The sequence below is a fragment of the Diplotaxodon limnothrissa genome, linkage group LG10, assembly GCF_057381915.1.
Source record: "Diplotaxodon limnothrissa isolate DT_005_m linkage group LG10, D_limnothrissa_male_GT1.1, whole genome shotgun sequence".
In the NCBI taxonomy this organism is placed as follows: Eukaryota; Metazoa; Chordata; class Actinopteri; order Cichliformes; family Cichlidae; genus Diplotaxodon; species Diplotaxodon limnothrissa.
This window is the reverse complement of record NC_140605.1, coordinates 11688983-11710433: the sequence shown is the minus strand read 5'-3', so window position 1 is coordinate 11710433 and position 21451 is coordinate 11688983. Positions and strand designations below refer to the sequence as shown.

Here is a 21451-nt window from a genome sequence, read left to right as displayed (position 1 = left end):
TTTGCGTCATTTTCACTAATCACGCGCACACAGAGAAAATACAAGCACATGCAAACAGATACATCGCATTGGGAAATGCAAACATATAGCTCAAACTCAGAAATGGGGTAAACAGGATTGTTTTTATTTTGGATTTGCTGGAATGCTTCAAGAGGAACAAAAACAACCGCGCATTGACACAAAATTGAATTCAATTCAGTAAAGTTAAATTTGCTCAGCCAATAATGTTTGCATTCTTTTTATTCACAAGCTTAAATCTATGTTTTCAAATGGATGGTAGTTTGCAGTGGTTTATATCATCTATTATACAACATATTCATATATTCACATGTACAAACATTTACCTTTAAATATCCTGAATGTCCAACTTCACATCACTGGAAGGATTTCATTTGCATGTCTTTCATAAACAGAGCATGTGGGAAATTGTTTCCTAATGGAAAAGGTTTTACATAAGATTACAGCATTGTGTTGAGTCACCTTTCATTTCTTTATAGTTTTTTTTCCTTCAGACATTCTTGTAATGTTTTATAGTGGCCTTTAGCAATAGTTCTACAGGTACAGCAGTTAGCACATCTCAGCGTGTTGTGTAATGTGTCCTTAACAAAATCTGAGGACAAAAGTGGGAGAGCCAGGTCTAAATAACTAATCTACAGCAGATCAACAGTATCTGAAAGTCATGCACATAAGAAACAAAATGACAAAGATCAAGCAAAGACCTGGAAGGTGCATGTGGGCCTCGACAGAAATGGTCCCAGTGGAAGGGTGTCTGTCAAGAAGTTTAAGTAGCCAAATTACACAAGAACTGGACTGTAAATGGTAAATGGCCTGCATTTGTATAGCGCTTTTCTAGTCCCTAAGGACCCCAAAGCGCTTCACACTACATTCAGTCATTCACCCATTCACACACACATTCACACACTGGCGATGGCAAGCTACATTGTAGCCACAGCTGCCCTGGGGCGCACTGACAGAGGCGAGGCTGCCGGACACAGGCGCCACCGGGCCCTCTGACCACCACCAGTAGGCAAACATGGGGTTAGTATCTTGCCCAAGGATATTTGGCATGCAGCTAGGAGGCAGCCTGGGATCGAACCACCGACTTTCTGATTAGTGGCTGACCTGCTCTGCCACCTGAGCTACAGCCACCCGTACAGGAAGACTGGATGTACAGCAGTGAGTGTGTACAGTCATCTGTAAAACGTGTTGGAGACTGTCTTGGTTTGTGGCTGCAGTTCAACCAGTGGAACTGGGAATCTTAACAAATTGATGGAATTATGAATGTAGGAAAGTGCCATTTTATTTTGATCCACCATGCAATGCCATCTGAAAAGTGTCTGTTTGCAAAGCCTGAATGGCTAATTTTCCAGCATGACAATGAACCCAAACACATACCTTAATAGAAAAACACACTTTGGAACACTATTAGTCATGGACTGACTTCCCCAGAGGTCTGACCTTAATTTTACTGAAGCAGCGTGGGATCATACTGACAGAGAACAGAACAAAAGGCAGCCAACATCCAAAGAAGAGCTTTGAATTCCCCTCAAGAAGCCTGGAAAAGTATTCCTGAAGCCTCGTATCCTGATGCATGCTCAATAATCATCCTGAAGCCTACTTAAAGAAATGACAAGAAAGCTGCCTAAGAGAGTTCAGACTGTGTTGAAGAGTGGTCATATTAAATATTGACTTTCAAGTTCATTAGAATTGTACAAATTCTGTTTTTATCATATATATTACATTTCCATATGTGCTTTTCACATGCTTTAATAAATAGCTGCATATTTTTCCATTTCTTTGCAAAATATAAAGAAATGAGGGGTGGCTCAAAACTTTTGCACAGAACTGTACTTGATTCTGCTCAATAAAGTGTTTTATACTCATAGTGTCTTTACTTTTGGTTCATTTTTATTTTTTAAATTACTTTTTAAAACTTATTCTTGGTTTTTATACTTATCAAATACAACTGAATGAAGAGAAATTAACATTGCAAACAACAAACAAAAATTGGCTTGGGTCTCAGGAGGATAGGGCAAGAGGTGGGGTACATCCTGGAAAGATCAAGATTTATGGGGCTAATACACAGAGACAGACAACCATTCACGCTCACGCCTACAGACGGTGCAGAACCTGCAATTAACCTAACATGCAAGTCTTTGAGCAGTGGGAGGAAGTCGGAGCCATGCAGGCTCGGGATAAACATGAAAACTCTACACAGAGAGGCTCCAGCCCACCAGTGGATTTGAAGCCAAGACCTTTTTGCTGTGAGGTGACAGTGCTAACCACTGCACCACTGTGCAATCGGCCACACAGTGTGTTATTCACAATCTAAAAAAAACTCTGTGTTATCTGCAGGAACACACAGAGTTTATTTTTAATATGTGGATTTGTTTCTATTCCACAGTGCAGCTGCAAGACTTACAATTAAGGTTAGATTTATAGTTCAGTCATAATTTGGTGTACAGAAAATTGTTGTCTAGGGTCCAAGAAACTGTGACAAATCTCGAGCTCTGATGATTAAATCTTCTCTTCCACGTTACAGACCTGAACCTGCCATGCACGCTGCTGAAACAAAGCTATTTGTTCATTTAAATGGTGTTTGGATTTCTTAATTAGTATTTCTTTAGTAATGTAAATGTAGAAATATTTAAAATAACACAAAAACTTCACAGTGACACAGATAAATCAAAGAAGCTATGCCTGAGTCTTAACACTTTCCCTCAAAGATAGGGCTGATAACTGATCAATAACTGCCAGACTCGATCAATCAATGTCCCCCAGCCTCGCCCAACTAAACGCTCTTTCGCTGTTTCAGACCGAGCTGCATCAGCTCCAGGGGTGATTTGTCCTCCAGTGCCTCTGTCATTTGTCTTTAGATTTCCCTTCCATCTGATAGCTCCAATCTTTTCAAATGCCCTTTCCACATGCCCTCATACCCCCTGTCAGTGATTTATACTCGTCCCTGGTTGTCAGCAAGGGCACTACAAGTCCATACTCATTTGCACAAAGTCATTAAATCTCATTTTCATATTTTTATTTTGAAGGAATTATGCAGCTTGCCACTCGTGGTGATACAGTCCCACATGTATCCAAAGTTGTTTAATAATGCTGCTTCAGAAAACCACCCAGACACACAAGTGTGTGGATGAGAGTGAACTGCTCCACTTTTTTAATCTCCTTGTTGATGCAATTTCACTAAAATTAATTAGAAGAACTTAAGTTGTAAGTGAGAATTTAAAGAAAAAAGACATTTCAATTCTATGAGGAATAGCGGCTTGAGCCTTATACAGCACATGCCAGTCTCTTTCCTTGACATTTTTTACATTGTGTTTGTTTTGGGGGAGTTTTATTTTTGACTTTTCATTTTCTCATTTTACTCTCAACGCTTCCCTCTGCAGGCAATTCACATGTGCAGTGAACTGTGAAGGAAACAATTTGTATCCTCATTCTCAAATACATCCATGCCCATTTACACACGCAAGCATACATGCATCTGTAAAGACAAAAAGTCATTATTATGCATGAGCAGGCAGCATCATGCCCGCAGGGATGTCATTACCATGCATTTAAAAGCTGCTTGTCAGGGCAGGATTGAGATCCGTCATGGTGGCCAATGTGGAAGATGTGAAGTCGCTTTACTTTTTAAAGCAGAAGCTCTGATTTTTCTTTTCTTTTATTGTTTTTTTTTGTTCGCAACTGATGTCCATCTGAAATGATCAAGTATTCTACGCACGTTTGTTATTGCTGTATTTCTTTACTCCCATTTGCATTCATGATATATTACTAAACCAAACTGAAGCTCAAACCGCTGGGATCTACAAGAGTAAATGAGCACAGACAATCATTAATCAGCTATTCAAAAAATGCATGCACAAACATAGGGCGATAATCTATATTGTGCAGCCTGGTTTGATGATGAAAGGTTAATGTCTTTATCTGGCGTTATAGCTGATTTCTAATTGATAGAAAATGCAGGAAATCTATCTATCTATCTATCTATCTATCTATCTATCTATCTATCGATATCTATCGATTGATTGAATTATATAATTAGTTTAATTGTACAGTCAGTATTATGAAAATAGAAAGGGAAGACAAATTTATTTCATCAGTCAGACACAAGCCCCTGGAGAGCAGACTAGGAGAAAAGGGGAAAGAGAAACAAAAGGGAGGTGTGTGTGTGTGTGTGTGTGTGTGTGTGTGTGTGTGTGTGTGTGGGTGGGTGGGTGGGTGGTTGGGTGGGGGGTATAATGGTGTTATCGTTTCATGAAAAACGCTGCTTTTAATCTACATCTCAGATGCCATACTCCAAGTATTCTGTATCATGAGTAATTTTTGAAGTAGGAAAAAAACATGTCGGCTAGTGCCAACATTTGGCCCAGGGTCTGTAACTTATGTCTGTTTGGCATAAGCGCCAAAGAGGGTTGTGATTAGAAACAGATTTACAAAACAAAGCATGGCTCATGCTAAGGTTTATACTTATCACTTTAGTACATTTAATTACCGATATGACAACATTCAGCTTTTTACAAATCATTCTAACAGGGTAGTCCTGTGCGCTTCGACGCAGCAGATGGCAGTATACGCCAATCGGTTTGTTTACAAAAACACACGAAGAAGAAAGAGAAGCGGAAGAGACGTGGCACATAAACAGAAGGAGGAAGGAAACAGTTTTACTGATGACAACCTCTGGAGCCGCCTTCCATGTGAATTCAGCAAGGAAGCTTAAATGACAGGCGTACCACATCACCTAAAGCGAAAGCGACTCGATTAATGTCTGTCTGATAGGTAACGTCAGTAATTATTGTCTATATTTGAACTTCGTCAACTCAAACAGCTAGCTAGTTTAGCTCGCTAACGCTGCTTTACCCGGTAACTTCCAGTTGAGCTAGCAGCTAGCCGCTGTTAGCTCAGTTAAATGTTAGAATTAAGCTGTGGCCGGGTGTTACAGCTGTCAAGACGTGTTAGTTGATATCTAAAAAGACGTAGATGCTGAGCAGCTGGGTTTCCGAATTACTTATGGGAAGTTCCCACGTCCAAACACTGCGTGCAACTATTACAGATAAAGAAATGAAAAGTACTGACAGTAAATACAATGAGTAGCATCTGTTGCCGTGTTTGAGTGGTATATTGCTCATATATAAATTGTGGCACGTTGACAGAAGAACCCCAACCTTTAAACTGCGTTATAATATCCAAAGAGTGTTAGGTTTGTTTGGGACAGTTCATTTGCTGACTGTGATATGACAGCAGGATGACATCAGCGAAGTAGTTATGAAGACCACCCATGCTTCAACCTTTGTACTTACTATCACCTAGCTAGGGCAAAACGCTCAGCAAACGTCACTTATATTTAATAGAATTCTAAATTCAGAAAAGCTGAAGTCAAGTTTACTTCAGCCCCTGCAATACTAACATCGTTTGTAACTCTGTATGGAACTATGTATGAAGTACTGTAACATATCAACATAAGATCTGTTCTTTGGAACTCCTGATCCCAGGAGGAAACAAAGATTCTTTGGGGAATATATTTGGTTCAAACCAAATATATATGTTTCTCTTTGTGACTGAGAGAGCAGACAAAGCTAGCTCTTTATAAATTAAATTTGTATTAAAACCATTACATATTTTTCATGCCAGATGTTGAATAGGTTTATTTTCTTGAGCACAACATAAGTTAAAACCCGACTTATTACTTTTTTTTTGTTATTCAGGAGGATTTCTACACTCAATGTCAGGAATTTTGTCAAACATTTCCTGTCAGGAAAACATCAACAAATAAAGTTCTGTCATTTTTTGTCTCTAAGCTGTATTTAAAGTGCAGCTGACCTCAGGATAACTAGATTAAATGTGAGCCTTTAAAAGTCTCATGTTTTACAGGCATGCTTCATGTTTGTAGCTTCTGCTCATAGTAAAATGGAGTATAGCCTTGAAGTTACAAAATGACAATTGTGATCCTCAGTCTGAGCTCATGCTTTTTTTTGGAGTCCAACACAAACTACTTGTTTGTCCTCAGCAGATTGCAGGTGGCCATGGGTCTCTGCAAGTGTCCAAAGAGAAAAGTGACCAATTTATTCTGCTTCGAACACCGTGTGAACGTGTGCGAGCATTGCCTTGTCTCCAATCACAACAAGGTTAGTGGGTGAACGCATGGTGTCACGCATATTTGTGCAAAACTTGTAGCATCACAGTAACCTTTTTTGTTTTTAACATTTTCTCCTTCAGTGTATTGTGCAATCATATTTGCAATGGCTTCAGGACAGTGATTACAACCCCAACTGTACTCTGTGCAATAATCCGCTCGCTGCACAGGACACTGTCAGACTAATCTGCTATGGTGAGATTCAAGTTTCTTTTCCTTCTTTTCCAGCAGTTCATTGTAAGCAGAACAGCAAAGATTAATGGAATATTTAAAAAAAAAAAAAATTGTGCTCATAGCTTAAATAAATACGATTCTGATCCTATCTCTGCAAAGTGAAACTTTATTTTTCCCTCACAGATGTGTTTCACTGGGCATGTCTTAATAACCTGGCATCTCGACTGCCCCTCCATACGGCCCCAGCAGGATACCAGTGTCCCACCTGCCAGGGTCCAGTTTTCCCCCCTACCAACATGGCCAGCCCAGTTGCTGATGTGCTGAAGGAACAGTTGTCATCTGTTAACTGGGCTAGAGCTGGTTTGGGGCTGCCACTGGTAAGTCGTTGTTGTGTAATCTCCCTTTCGTCGTTGTATCCTGAAAACCAATAAAGTAAAAAAGCATACACAGCCATTCTTAGCATTTTCTGGTTGTATTTAAATATCAAGTTTACACGTGTGATGCTCTGAGATAATGAAGCGAGTGATGTTTGACTATCTCAGATTGAGGAGCCTGTCCAGGTCCTTGATGAGACTGCATCTAATGATGTCACAGATTATGCAGACTGGTCAACATTTGATTGTAAGCCTTACTCCGTTTCCTTCTCCGTTCTATTTGAAGTGTTTTCATTTGTAATAAAAGTAGCAAACATCAGATCAGATCAGCTGTCTCTCTTTTTTTTTTTTGTGTGTGTTTCTACAGCACAAGAACAAAGCAACATGTACCCCAGCCATTCTTACACCAGCAGCGCACCATCTAATTACATCTCACCTCCACAACAGGGAGACATTGGAGGTCCTCATAAGAATGGGGATCCAAACATGCAGGAGCACTCTATGATCAACTTTACTACTGGCACCGCCGGTGACACTATCACAATACACACAGGTACAGTGCTCAGAAAGCCCTCCCAATCTGCTCCCACTCTCTGCTTAGACCTTCCACCCTTTTTTGCCAAACAAAGCTAAACTTTTCATAAGCATTCTCATAAATGCCAAAATGCATTCAGGGTATGAAACATAAGTCCTTTTACCACCATCTGACTTCCATACCCAACCTCTTCAACCCCAAGTTTCCCCAAGTGCTGTCCTAAAATGTCTTTGTACAGACAATGATTAAGATTCTAGTGGTGACAGTCCACGATGCTGTGGAGCAGTGCGTCAACCTTGATGCCTAAATTGGGCCAAGAAATTGAAATTTACAAAATTGGGCCAAGATGCCTGTCCGTTATTTCTCCCCCATTCGTCTCTGTGCTGCGTCCTCAGGGACAGCCATGATAGCAGCTGGAGGACGTGTCATAAATTTCTCCTGTCAAAACTCTATCCATCCATTTTCTTCCAGCTGTCCAATTCAGGGTTGCATGGGGGGAGCTGAAGCCTGTGTCGGTTGTCAGGGTGAAATGAGCAGGTACACCTTGAACAGGTCACTAGTCCATGGCAGCGCTAAAGTAGAGAGACAGCCAACTATTCACACTCGCATTCCCACCTACAGCCGGTTTAGAATCACCAGTGTACCTGGAGAGAACCTGCACATTCCACATAAAAAGATCTTAGCTGGCTAATCGGTTTGAGCCCAGAACCTTATTGAACTCAGTAGCTCAAAATATAATATGAAAGCAGTTTTCCTTTCTTGATGAGACGTGATCCTTTTCTTTCCTCCAGCGTCATCACCGAGAAAGGTCTATGACACACGGGACGGTGGTCACAGCTCTGTGACACAGATCGACTTTGATGACGACAAGTATCGGCGGCGACCAGCGTTAAGTTGGTTTGCTCAAATACTCAAGTTAGTATTATATGACAGCATTTTGGGACAGAGACTTCTTTATTTGCTGTGACAGAAAATAATATGGGAATGTTCTTGTGATCTTTCCAGGAACCGCACTGGTGGAAAGCGGAGCTCTCTTTCCTGGAAACAGCGCGTCTTCATGCTTCTGCTGGTCGGAGTTCTGGGATTCTTTACGTTGATAATCATCATGGCTAAACTTGGACGCGCGTCGGCTGGCTCAGACCCAAATTTAGATCCTCTTCTTAACCCCAACATCCGTGTGGGGAAAAACTAATGACATGCAGTGACCCCTTCTTTTTCTCATGCGTTACACAACGTATGCCTGTGTAGAAAAAGAGCTGAAACTGGACTACTATTATAGGGTTAGCTCACCAGAGGGTGCTGTTTACCCACTGGGAAGAGGCTGTACTTTATAGTGGAGGCAATCCCTGATTTCTCTCTGTTACACAGGGCCATGGACCTGGGGACGTGACCAAGGCTTGGTGTGTTTTGGCAAAGGATTTGGTAACTGTTGCTTTGATAAAGAGGGGCAGTATTTGTATAATATTTGTCACTGATCTCTATAATTTGATTTTCTCTTTTTTGTTTTTCTTTTTCCTCAAGTTTACTAGAAACTAAACACTGTTGATGTTGAAAGAACATCTTAAGCTGGCAGAAATGCCAGAATGTAACAAAAAAAAGCCACCTTTACCCAGATGTAAACAGATTCCAGTTACAGGTTTGTTTTTGAGGGTTGTGAATCTCTCATTGAGAAAATGTTGCCCTCATAACTGGAGTTGTACCCCACACATAATACACAACTATTTACAAGTGTCTGCATTACTCCTGAAAACTGAATGCTTTGCTTTTAGATTTTCCATACATACCGTGTGTACATTTTTTCCTGATGTTTTTTTGACTGGCCATTAAATAGAAATGCTCCAGAAAGGCAGTATTTTTTATTTTATTTTATGGTGATGTATTCTTCTGCTGTGCGCAACAAAAATCATGCGTGAGCTATGTTTGAAATGCCACTTGTATAGCTTCAGAGGGGATGTTATATTGCACTTTATAGTGTCGTATATCAAACGTATTTATTATCTTATTGCCCAGTTTTAATGAACCTCCTGCTGACTGCTGGCGATGCAGACCAGTGATTTTAAGAGTAAATAAGATCCCACATAAATGACAACATTTCTGGATGATTTCTCCAGCCTTCAAAGAGCAGGAAGAAAGGAAAAAACAACTGCAGGCAGACAGCAGCCTGCAGGAGTGCGTCTTCTCTTCTACAGTATCTCACTGTGACAAAACACTACATATAGAGTACATCTGTTCTAATAAATGGTGACTTTGAAAGGTTTTGGAGTTTGTATCTTATTTCAGTAGGTTTTCATGTTTTTCAATCAGGATATATTTAAAATCATACTTTTTTTTTCTTCTTTTTTTTTAAATTCTTCCACAGGGAGTATGCATGGGCTTTAGAATTATGTTTTGAAGGAGCTGCATGCTTGGACTTGATACATTAGGAAAAAAATACAGGCAGGCCTACATGGTGTAGACAAAGCCTGATGAATACACGGTGCTAAACCATGTGACTGCAAGCAACTCTAACTCAACTCCCCCTGCTGGTTTAACTTTGCTCTTAAAGATCAGAGTCTGGCCTCTGAACAGACTTCCAGTTCCCCTGTTTTAAAATGTATTATTATTAATTAAATACTTTATGCAGGGTTTTCCTGAATAGTTGTGTACATATGACAGTAGTCAGTGCTCAAAAGCATAATAGTTACAATTTGGGGCTTAAAGATCCAGAATCATATTAACTAAACCTTTTAGTCTCATCTCGTCACGCACTCACTGGCCACTTTGTTAGGAACACATTGCTAATACTACGTTCCTCTGGTTTTGTGATATTTGGCTCATATTTACTTCATAGATCAGCAACAATGCAGCCATTAGGACATGGGGACACTGTGGTCATAAAGGACACTGACATGTCAGCAACAATACTCATGCAGGCTGTGACCTTTAAACAATTCATCACCCTGAACTGTTGATACAAGGCAGGATGGATCCATGCTTTCATTTTTCAAAATTCTCACCCTACCATGTAAATGTTGCAGAAGACATTAGAATAGGCAATGTTTTTATTATTGCTGTTATTATGTTTTTCCACTCTTCTATTATCCAATTTTGGTGAACTTGTGCAAATTGTAGCTTCAGTTTCTTCTTCTTCTTAGCGGAAAGAAGTGTCACCTGATGTGGTCTTCTGTAGCCCATCTGCTACAAGGTTCAATGTGCTCTCCATTCAGAGATGCTGTTCTGCATACTTTGTAATGCATGGTTATCTGAGTTACTGTTGCCTTCCTATCAACTTAAAGCAGTCTGGGCATTTTGTTCTGGCAACAACATTGTCTCAACATTGCAACAACACTGAGAGCTGCCACTCACTGGATATTCTCCCTTTTTTTCAGAACATCCTCTGTAAACCCCGGAGACGGCTGGGTGGGGAAATGCCAATGTGGAAATGAATAACAATGAAATATTCATGTGAAAATGGCAATAGGATGCAGGAGCTTCAATTAACAGACCACAACTGGCCATTTATTAGAAACATACAAACATACAAAGAAATTATATGACCGCAAAAGTCATTGAATTCCTTGTATGGCAACAACTCCCGTGACTGGAGGCAACCACCAGCTGCAGTCCTAGAAGCAAACAAGGAATTAAAAATCTACACTAAATACAGCCGCTAGAATTACTAAACAAGTCAGTTCTGTGAATGGCGTCTAAAACAATCCTTAAATAAAAGGCAGCCAGTGCTCTGCTCATTTTCTGCCTACAATTAAAAGTAATGTATGAATTAATAAATACAAAACACACCAATACAGAAACAGTAAAGCTTTACAATTATTAAAACTACTCATAAAATATCTGTCATTTCATTTTATCTAGCAAAAGTATTAGTCAGATCTGGAAGTCAGGCAGGAAGCAGGCCCTACAGCTGGCAGCAATCACCTGTGTGACTCACTTGTGATTGGCCCTTCCCTTGCTTGGTGTTCCTAAGCTACACTCAGACCAGCACACCTGGCACCAGGAACTGTACCACATTTAAAGTCTCTTTATTACTTCTGTTTGTTTATTATTAAAATGATCTGAGATTCAGGAAGTGACCTTAAGGCATGCTTTGGATTGTTCATGTGATGTACCAAGTGAACCTGCATCACATGATAGGGCAAGATACCCATTCAACAGTCATATTTTCCCTGCATAAAAAGTTTACTTAAAAGCTATAATAATTAAATGTATTTGAAAAAGGACAGTCACAGTCTTTTAGCGTGGAGAGTACAGCATTCATTTCTGCCTGCAGTGACTTATTGCGTGATGTAACTTTGCCACATCCTGATTTATTGAGTCCTGTGCAGATATTAGTGTTATAAATATCCACCAATGCGCATGAGCATTATCTGACTCTCCCAGCTTTCCATTGTGCATGCTATTGATTTTCTGTGGTTCTGAGCCACGGTTACATTGATGAGGGGAGACCTGCCAGCAGTTATCAACATGCACATGTTGCAAAAATTACAAAGCGGATCACAGCTCTGTGGTATACACCAGAATATTTTGATTGTATTCTCCAACATGTTACTCGATACATGAAAATTTTCTTTGGTGGTTTAACATAACCGCTTGACTGCTTTGTGAAGTCTAATGGTTTTTGTCACTCTATCGGAGTTCAATGTATTTCTCAGTAACTCTGAGTTATTAGATTGTCCATTGCACTGACATAATAGGGACATCCTGATCAATACGTCCACACTTTCTTGTTAACACGCTGCACACTTTTCCTGCACTTCACTGCACTCCTGATGCCAATCGTAGGCAGTAAAAATGTCTTTGTAATGAACTCTCACATCTGGAGTGAGTTTTATAGGCTAGCTTGGCCTTTTTAACAGAAGAATTTTCATTTCCCCATCTCTAACACATTAACAGACAAAAAAGAGCATTTTGTGAAATGTATGATACAAGAAGATAACATCTGATACCCACCCACCACCATGCCTTGCAGTCATACAGACTCGCTTCAAAAACAGTTTACCTCACATTTTGTTCCCTTTGCTGTTCCTATTTTTGATGAGCCCAGCTGTACGTGCCCCTGTGCACACTGAGCAATGAATGCTGGAAGCCATTGTGTTTTTTTGGCTGGCATAGCAGCTCACATCAGTGACATTAAGGCTTCATTCTATCGCTGTGTCTTCAGGCCATTTCCAAAATAAAGATAGATTCTTGTGATTTTTGAGACTTCTTTGGTGATATATTGAGACAGGAAGACAAAGTTCAAATAATGCAGCGCTGCTTCGATGTCTTGCAGCTTCAGCAGAACAAAACTTGTACAAAAATCCAGAAATATTAAAAAAAAAATGAAAGTGAATGAAAACTGCAGTGAAAATTTATGTTTCAGGCTTTTTTTTTTATGTACACTGCAGAAATGTGTACATGTGGCTTGTATTGATTTTGGAGTTATACTGTACATGCACAGACCAATACATTCCTCATTCAGCTGGTTATTTTTAAATTCAAAAGGTGTCATACAGAGTATTCAATAGAGTTTAATAGAGTTCAAAGTAGCTGCTCGTGGCAGCTTTCCTTTCTGTCATTGGACGGTGCAGGAGTATAAATTGAAATGGGAGTGTGTGTGCTTCACATGTGCCTCCCAGTTCAATTAGAAGGCTCATCACACAAGGGAAGCTTCTGTGAACGTCAGGGCCCGTGGAAGACTGTGAGTACAGCTCTTGTCTCTATGGCAGCTTAGTTAGTCACAAAAAAGCAGCTGAAACAGTTTTTCATCCTCTCGAAACCTGTTGGTTTTTATTACATGTGAGAAATGACACTGATGTCAATGCTGTAATTTTAAGTTTAAATTAAGTTTAAGTAAGTTTATGTTATTTGTTTTCATTCTGGATCTAGATTGCAGTAATCTAGAATAGATCTATGAATTTGTAATCACTGAATGTATATTATAACAGGCATTCTCAGATTTTATAGATGCAAATATGAAGTATTGCTGTGTTCCTGTTATTATGCACACTTTGAATATGATAGAAAAATAAGCAAGACTGAAAGCACAAACCTCCACTAAGGCAGCTCACTCTCTTGGGGTCAACTTCAAAGACAGGCAGATGTGAAATGTAAACGTGAGGTCGGAGGTCAAATGTGACATGACATTTGGATACAAACTGTAATGTAAGAATCCCCATCATATACCAGTTTCATTTCCTTTATTCTGCCAACGCAAACAAAGGCAACAGAATTTTAAGCATAGTCTAAGAGAAAGTTTTATCAAAGTTTTACCTTATTTGGCCTTGAAGAAGTCAGAGGTCCAAAGTAATGTGATATTTAGAATCCTCATATATCATTCACTACATACCAATATCTTATCAGTACAAACAATGACAATAAGAAATATAGTTTAAATAGATCATTATTATCACATTGAAGCAAAGGTTAGAGGTTAAATGTGACATAATATTTTAAATCTTTCTATGGTACAATAAACACCACAATTTTGTTTCTAAGTTATAAGGTTTTTAGTCAATTCTTGACTAATAAATCATTACATTGACCTTGAAGAATTGGTGGATGTAAGCCAAATTTTAATGGACTGCTGACATATCCTACTCTACACCCCTACAATGTTTTATCACAATTCATTGAAAAACCTTTCACATTTATATTAGCAGAGGTAATAATGTGATCAAAGCAGAGGGATTTATATTGTAAAGTTGTAAATAAAGCAAATATTTTCCCAGGAACAGAGTTTGTGCAAGTTTCTGAGGACTCCTGATTGCATTGCCAGCTGATGGAAAAACATTCAGACCTGTACATCCTCATCAGAACACCAGGGAGATCATAAGTCACAAGGCAGAAATGTGTGATCATCAAGAAAAAGAGCACAAGCACAGAAGACCAGCCGGCTCCAAAGGTCCACATGTGAAGCACCACCATCAAAATCAAGGCCATCAGCGTCACAATAATAAACAAAGGTCAGATGGCAACGATAGTCATGAGTAAGTCCATCCTTTTTCTAACTGTATGTTAACAGTAATTATTTAAGCATTTCATATAGATTTTGTTTTTATTTTTACAAAATTAATCACACATTAATTAGACCTCACATTAATCATGTGAGGTCTTTTCCATTATCAGTGATGAGAAGTAACCTTTTCGCCAATCACGTCATATGCTATCAGAATAGAATTTTTGTTTCTTCTTAAAATTGTCTTGGGGGAATGAATCTCTGGGGTTGGTTGGTAGTTAGGCTAACCAAGTATCAGAATTAATTTACTGTAGACACTGTGCCCTTTAACACCCATGTTTTCTTTTTGAAATAGCACTCATTCTACAGCAGAGGAGAGCATTTTGAGTGATCATCATACCAACCGTCAACATCAGTCCGAATCTCACCATTACCACCACAAGCAAAACCATCGTCATGTTTCTCTTTCACAAACTTCCTCAAGTTCCTCAAGCCATTCTTCTTCATCCTCTTCATCCTCTTCATCTTCATCGACATCCTCATCTTCCTCTTTGTCCTCCTCTTCTTCTTCCTCCTCCCCTTCCTCTTTCTCTTCCTCTTCTACAACATCTTCCTCTTCTTCTAGTCTGTCTTCTGAGAACAGCAGCAGAAGTGACACTTCAGATAGCAATCCTTTCAGGAAGCCACAGCATTCACAATCCTGGACCGATATCTCTGGAAAACACAAGTACTTTGATGAAGGAGATGATATGGCTCCTTTGATAAATAAACCAGCTAATCTAAATGAGCTGCCCAGCAAACAGAAACAAGAGAAAAGCAAGTCCTCTCGTTGTGGCCCCAAAAAGGGAACCTCAAAAAGCCCTAAGAAAATTGCAAGAAGCTTTGAAAATGATGGAAGTTTCCGCAAGGCCAAATCAATGGAGGCTCTCACCACACCCAAAGACAAAGGACATGGAAATGAGGATGAAAATGAATCGGAGAAGAGGAAAAATGAAGCCAGGAAGAATTTAATGAAAGAAAAAATGAAGTTCTCTGCTTTTCTTAATGAGATTACTCGGCAGGTGCTCAGCCCAATGAGGCTAACCACTCTTGGCGTGACAGATGCGCAACGACCCTGCAGTCCAGGGCAGGCCTCTCTTAGATCCAGGAAGGCGGACAGCAGGACTGACAAACCTAGACAGCAAAGAAGCCGGCCCACCAGTGCGGACTTAATTAGCTCCAGCAAATATTCACACTCTTCGCAGTTGTCTCAGTCTAAATCTTTCCACGGTGAAAGTCGCTATTTTGAAGAGTCACCCCATCACATGCATCATAGGCCAAAAAGCTGCACAGAATTCAGCTGTTTTAGAAGACGTCACTCGGGGTCTCAATCTCCTGAGCGTCACTCCTATTCTTTTAAGCACTACCATAACCACCACAAAGGAGACCATGAGACTTCTAGTCACCATCACCATCATCATTACCATGGAAATAGCCCAAGTCCTCACCATCATCACAGAAAGGACCACAGTCCTGTTTATCCCCATGGAGATTCACATAGCCATACCTACCACAACAAAGATCACCACTCTGCATCACATCACCATTACCGTGGGCAACATCGACATAGAGAACCCTATAGCCCATCCCATCATCATAGTAATGCACACCATCACCACCATGGCAAGCAATACGGTCATGTTCATCACCATCACCATCATCATGTAGACCACAATAGCCAAGGCCATCACCAAGGAGACCATGATAGTCCAGACCATCACCATCATCACAAAGACCACCATAGTCCAGACCATCACCATCATCACAGAGACCACCATAGTCCAGACCACCCACATCATCACAGAGACCACCATAGTCCAGACCATCACCATCATCACCAAGAAGACCATAGTCCAGACCATCACCATCACCATGGAGACAACCATAGTCCAGACCATCACCATTATCACAAAGACAACCATAGTCCAGACCATCACCATCATCACAGAGACCACCATAGTCCAGACCATCCACATCATCACAGAGACCACCATAGTCCAGACCATCACCATCATCACCAAGAAGACCATAGCCAAGGTCACCACCATCACCATGGAGACAACCATAGTCCAGACCATCACCATCATCACAAAGACCACCATAGTCCAGACCATCACCATCATCATGGGGACCATCACAAGCCAGACCATCACCATCATCACGGAGATCACCATAGCCAAGACCATCACCATCACCATGGGGGCCACCACAGACCAAACCATCACCATCACCATGGGGACCACAATAGCCCAGAACACCAACTTCATCATGGGGACCACCACAGCCCAGTGCATCAGCATCATGGAGACCACCGCAATCTGGGGCATCCCCATCATCATCATGGAGACCGCCACAGTCAAGATCATCATCACCATCATCATAGAGACCACCACTTTTCAGACCATCATCGTCATCATGGAGACCATCACAGTCCAGAGCATCACTATCGTCACCGTGACCATCATATTTTGAACATTCACCATCAACATGACCACCACAGTCTAGATCATCATCATGATGATGTTGATAGTTCAGGCCATCATCACCATGAAGATCAACATAGGGAATCTCATCAACATCAGCATCATGGAGACCAGCACAATCCAGGCCATTGCGTACAACATGGAGACCACTACAGATCAGGTCATCACCACCATGAATCGCATCCCAACCAGCACCACTCAAGAAACAATGATTTTGACCACGATGACCACCACACTCATTTGAAGGGGCATTCTGCTGGCAGTCCACTGGCACACAGGAAGACGGAGCCTCTTTCCATTAAACCAGAGTCTTCCATGACAACAACAAGCAACCCCAGCAGCCACGAAGAGGAACGAACAAGTTTCATTGGCCCATCATTACAACAAGTATGGCATTATTATACTCACTGAAAATGTTTTCTATTATGATGTGCATACACACAAGTAACTACCAGGATCACATGGCTGCCTGTGTTTTATGTTTTTTATTATCTGGTTATGTAATGATGTTCATCTAATTTCCGTTCATATTGATTTGGGCAACAGCTTACACGTCATGGCAGACAATAGATCTGCAAATGACGTTCACGTGTTAAAGAACAATAGATTAGTTACAGAACAATAGATTAGCTACTAAATACAAACTAATAGCAATCAATTTGACATCCTAGACTAATATTATGTGTTCATCTTTCATTTCATTTCATTTTTCACTTTAGGCCTAACAGAGTACCCGTTGAATGCTTTTTAAAAAAAAAATAATTCATGTATTTATTACTTCAACGCAGGAGAAGAAAGAGGAGCTGGGTAGAATCATGTAAGTGCAATGTTATTCATTTGGGTGTTTGGGTATTTGGATGTGTAACATAGAAAATATGGAACTGTTCATTTAAAAAGAAAAACAACGATTTAAAAATAAATGGATCAAAGCTTGACAACTCTTGCTTTTGTCTGTCTGTATTTTAGGATAATACAGGAACAAAATGAAGGTCTGCACCACAGTTTGCTGAAGACAGCTGTGAGGATGGAGTGTTTGGGAGAGGAATTCATGAGTAGCCAAAAGCTGTTGGAGGCGGAACTTCAGAGGACACGCACAGAGCTCAGCAACCTCACAGAGAGGTTTAAGAGGTGAAGAATGCCTTTTCCAGAGACTAACTGCAAATAGTGATAACTGTTATAATGTTTGCTGAGTAAGTCTGTCTCTGCCTTATTTCAGACTACATGATAACTGCTCGTCCACACAGCAGACTAATAATGTTCTGGAGCAAAAGCTTCACTCAGTGGTGAGAAAGCAAGCATGGCTGTACATCTGATGTAAGACATCCATTACTATAAACATATATGTGAGCTATTACATCTTGTTCCCCCATTTTCCTTCTGTTTCAGACTCAAAATATGGAAGAAGAACGACAAAGATTGAACTGTCGTATTTCAGAGCTGACACAGCAGCTTGGTAATGTGAAATTTGGCAACTCTGGCGAAGTGTTCAGTGTAAGCTCTTTGGCATTCTTTCATTTCTAGGTCTGGAAAATATTAGTAACATTTAATTCTGGCATTCCTTGCAAATATCAAAGTAGCGGCTGCTAAGGTTGCAGAAAAAAAAATCTGATTGTTTAGATCAGTGTGGAAAATATCTCTAGGTGCTGCAAGTGAGCTGCAGTAATAAAATAAATTCATTTTGAAATTACTTTCTAGTCACATACAGTTAGATATTTATATAAATGTATTTCATTATATAAAAAATAACTTTAAACTGGTAACAAGGGGGTGGGGGTTAGTTTGTGATATTAATAATTACTCTCACCTAAATGTACCACTCTGGTATTGAAGTTTGTGTCCCAGAGGCAAGTGGGTCACACACTGGCCTAAACACTTGTGTCTGAGTAGGATTAGCAATTTATAACCAACAGCCTGTGTAGTTTATGTTTTTTGAATACAGTTTTCAAATGCATCACTCTTTCTTGTATTTTGATTAGAGTGAGATTTATGATTCGGTAGCCCTGGAATTCTTGGTTTTTAAGCAGGCCCGCAGCACTCTTGATATCAGGAATGGCTTATTGCTCAGGTGGCAGAGCGTCTCAGCCACTAACCAGAAGGTTGGTGGTTCGATTCCAGGCTGCTCCATTCTGCATGCCAAATATCCTTGGGCAAGATACTAACCCCATGTTGCTCTCCGATATATCCATCCGAGTGTTAGATACTTAGCGCTTAAGCTTAGAAGTGCTTGGGTGAATGGGTGTGATTGGGTGAATGGATTAGCTGTATAAAGAGCTTTGAGTGCTCGGACAGAGTAGAAAAGCGCTAGATATAAGAATCAGTCCATTTACCGTTTATGGAAAAATACCTAAATTCCCACTGAATTCAATACCCCAATAATAATTTGATATTCTAGTTGTAAGTTTGTTAAATAGATGACAAACCACATGATTTATGGTGTTTCTAGCTTGTGATTGACAAAATGCATATGTATGTGGAGTGTCGTTGGTTTCTCAGTCGGATCCATTCATCCCTTGTGATTTCTGATGTCTGTGAAGATGATATTGACCAAAATGTCAAATTTGAGGTTTCAGAGTCCACATGACATGCAGGCTATATTAGTCTTTTCATACAGTATGAAGTATATAAATATGTTTTTCCTATGTCTTAAATAGTTTAGAGGACAGCGTAGCACTCGGCATTAGTATAATTTTGTTCATACAAAACCTTTGTTTTCCTTTCAATCATATTTTGTATTTATTATTTCCAAATTCCATTGAACTGATCAGTTTCTCTTCTCATTTCAGGTGACTTCTGCAATACACAAAAACAACCATCATTTTCAGTCAGATGATACCATTAATCAGGTGGTTCTCCCAATCGCTCCCCCTCCAGTTCAGTTTATGGACAACGATAATTATGGAAAGGTTAAAGCTGCTGGGCAGGAGCAACCTCTAGGGTCAGTCCCAGAGGAGGAGGAATCTGACTGGTCTGAAGTGGGAGAAGAGACCCCACGGCTTATACTGACAGGATCAAACAGGGGTCAGACCTGGAGACACCGGGAAGCAGACCTGGACAGAGACAGCGAGTCAGGAAGTGAGGAAATTCCCAGACCACACTCTCCACGCCCACTGCAAATACCTCATCTTCAGTTCACCTCCCACAGTGACAATTTACCTGCACCACAAACTAGTTCTCGCCCTTCTGGCATTAAGAATCTTTCTGATGACATTACAGGTGAGGGAAGTTACAGGTCCTCTAGTCCAAATCATGGATCTGCCATTCTTATCCGGTCAGCAAGCCTGGAGGAAATTCCTCTGGCATGCCATCACATGCAAAAAGAGCTGAGAGGCACAGAGGCCATGATGGACCTCCGCCATCGAGGGAATGAAGCTACTGAGGATTTAGATAATGAGATCATTCATCATTGGAACACAAGCAACCACAGGGTTATTGGGAGGCCAATAGATAGCAGTATGTCAAAGGCAGAAAGCAGCTTGGCCAGCCTGCAGTCAGCTGAGCGGATGCTAAACCACTTCATATGTGATTCTTACACTACAGAGGGAAGAGAGCAGGACAGGGCTGAAGTACATGGCTGGATAGGAGGGATTCCAGATGAGGTGCTGAAAGGAGAGCGAACAAAGCTGTGACAGTAACATGACTGCACTAAAATCCTAATTTAATGTAGCTGTAGTAGCAAGTTTAATGAATAAGCTCGTTTTAGTGGTTTATGGATTCAGCCACATTAATTTGATGTTTGATGTAATTTAATTTCTGAATTTGAAAAGTAGATTTTATGGATTTACTTTGATAAACTTTCCTACTGTCCAATTGGTGTATTCAATAAAAGCGATGAGTTTCTAGCTTTAAATTATTATAGCTGGCATTTGCTGAAAGTGATTGTTGGTTGATGAATACTATATTATACTATACTATATACTATATATTTTCCACTACTTGGAAAATCCTGTACAGCTTAGATAAACTGATTAATTCATTGTAAAATGTAAATGTGTATTTTTGTTGCATAGATACAAATAGAATGGTCAGCCAAAACCACTGACAGGTGGGCCTCCAAGGCTCCACCACAGAGCCCACATGAGCCAAAGGTTCCACTGCTGAAACAACAAAATAGCCACAGTTCATACTCTGACAGGTCAAATGTGGTTTTGTGGCTAAAGGAGGACATACACAATGTTAGGCAGGTGGTTTTAATGTTGTGGCTGATTACTGCAGTTCCTTTTCTTTTTTCATCATTGCAGAATTTTAAAAAGTCATCATATAAGTTATACTTATTTACATAGCTAGCTACTGTTAGATACTCTTGAATGCTATAAACAACATCAAGCACAATTTAAAACAGTTAAAAAGATTATATTGAACCTGATTTCCTTTCAGTTTATAGTACAATTTAATTATGATAGGCTTGCCTTACATGCTACTGATAATATATATATATATACTTATAAATACGGTATTGCTATAGCTTTTAAAATGTGAAAATTATGTTATGTTTGCTGTTTTCCTCATATTACAATATCCTGCCAAAATAAAAGCTTGCAAATGAACAGATTTTACAGTTGTGTCTCTGTCCATGTCACATCTAACTGAAATGAAAAAAACAAACCCAAAACAAAACAGTGAGACACAGTTTCAGCTGTGAATAGAATAGAATAGAATAGAATTCAACTTTAGTGTCATTGTACATGTCACAAGTACAAGGCAACGGAATGCAGTTTGCATCCATCCAGAAAGTGCTTTAGCAATAATATAGATATATTACAGAATATAGAT

At 40.0% G+C, this 21451-nt stretch overlaps 2 protein-coding genes across 3 annotated transcripts; both read left to right on the top strand.

The window, feature by feature from the left end:
- Positions 1–4666: 4666 nt before the first annotated feature.
- zfpl1 (zinc finger protein-like 1) lies at positions 4667–9465 on the top strand. 2 transcript variants are annotated; one of them, XM_085363532.1, is made up of 8 exons: positions 4667–4788; positions 6020–6134; positions 6226–6337; positions 6500–6693; positions 6859–6937; positions 7058–7243; positions 8017–8140; positions 8231–9465. In XM_085363532.1, exons 2-8 carry the CDS (start codon positions 6033–6035, stop codon positions 8415–8417), a joined length of 984 nt encoding a protein of 327 aa, XP_085219658.1. In that variant the 5' UTR covers positions 4667–4788; positions 6020–6032; the 3' UTR covers positions 8418–9465. The 2 variants fall into 2 exon arrangements, with proteins under 2 accessions (XP_085219658.1, XP_085219660.1); XM_085363534.1 differs by having other exon boundaries at positions 6017–6134.
- Positions 9466–12180: 2715 nt separating this feature from the next.
- On the top strand, positions 12181–20307 carry LOC146623935 (uncharacterized). The gene is made up of 8 exons (XM_085364862.1): positions 12181–12268; positions 13980–14190; positions 14515–17068; positions 17470–17498; positions 17648–17809; positions 17898–17964; positions 18068–18172; positions 19465–20307. The coding sequence occupies exons 1-8, from the start codon at positions 12181–12183 to the stop codon at positions 20305–20307; spliced, it is 4059 nt and encodes a 1352-aa protein (XP_085220988.1).
- Positions 20308–21451: the final 1144 nt, after the last annotated feature.

Coding starts and splice junctions, on each gene's coding strand:
- zfpl1 (XM_085363532.1), top strand. CDS start 6,033: ATGGGTCTCTGCAAGTGTCCAAAGAGAAAAGTGACCAATTTATTCTGC. Junction 6,338..6,499: donor TGTCAGACTAATCTGCTATG/GTGAGATTCAAG, acceptor TTTCCCTCACAG/ATGTGTTTCACTGGGCATGT. Junction 6,938..7,057: donor AGACTGGTCAACATTTGATT/GTAAGCCTTACT, acceptor GTGTTTCTACAG/CACAAGAACAAAGCAACATG.
- LOC146623935 (XM_085364862.1), top strand. CDS start 12,181: ATGCCTTGCAGTCATACAGACTCGCTTCAAAAACAGTTTACCTCACAT. Junction 14,191..14,514: donor GATGGCAACGATAGTCATGA/GTAAGTCCATCC, acceptor TTTTTGAAATAG/CACTCATTCTACAGCAGAGG. Junction 17,965..18,067: donor AGCAAAAGCTTCACTCAGTG/GTGAGAAAGCAA, acceptor CTTCTGTTTCAG/ACTCAAAATATGGAAGAAGA.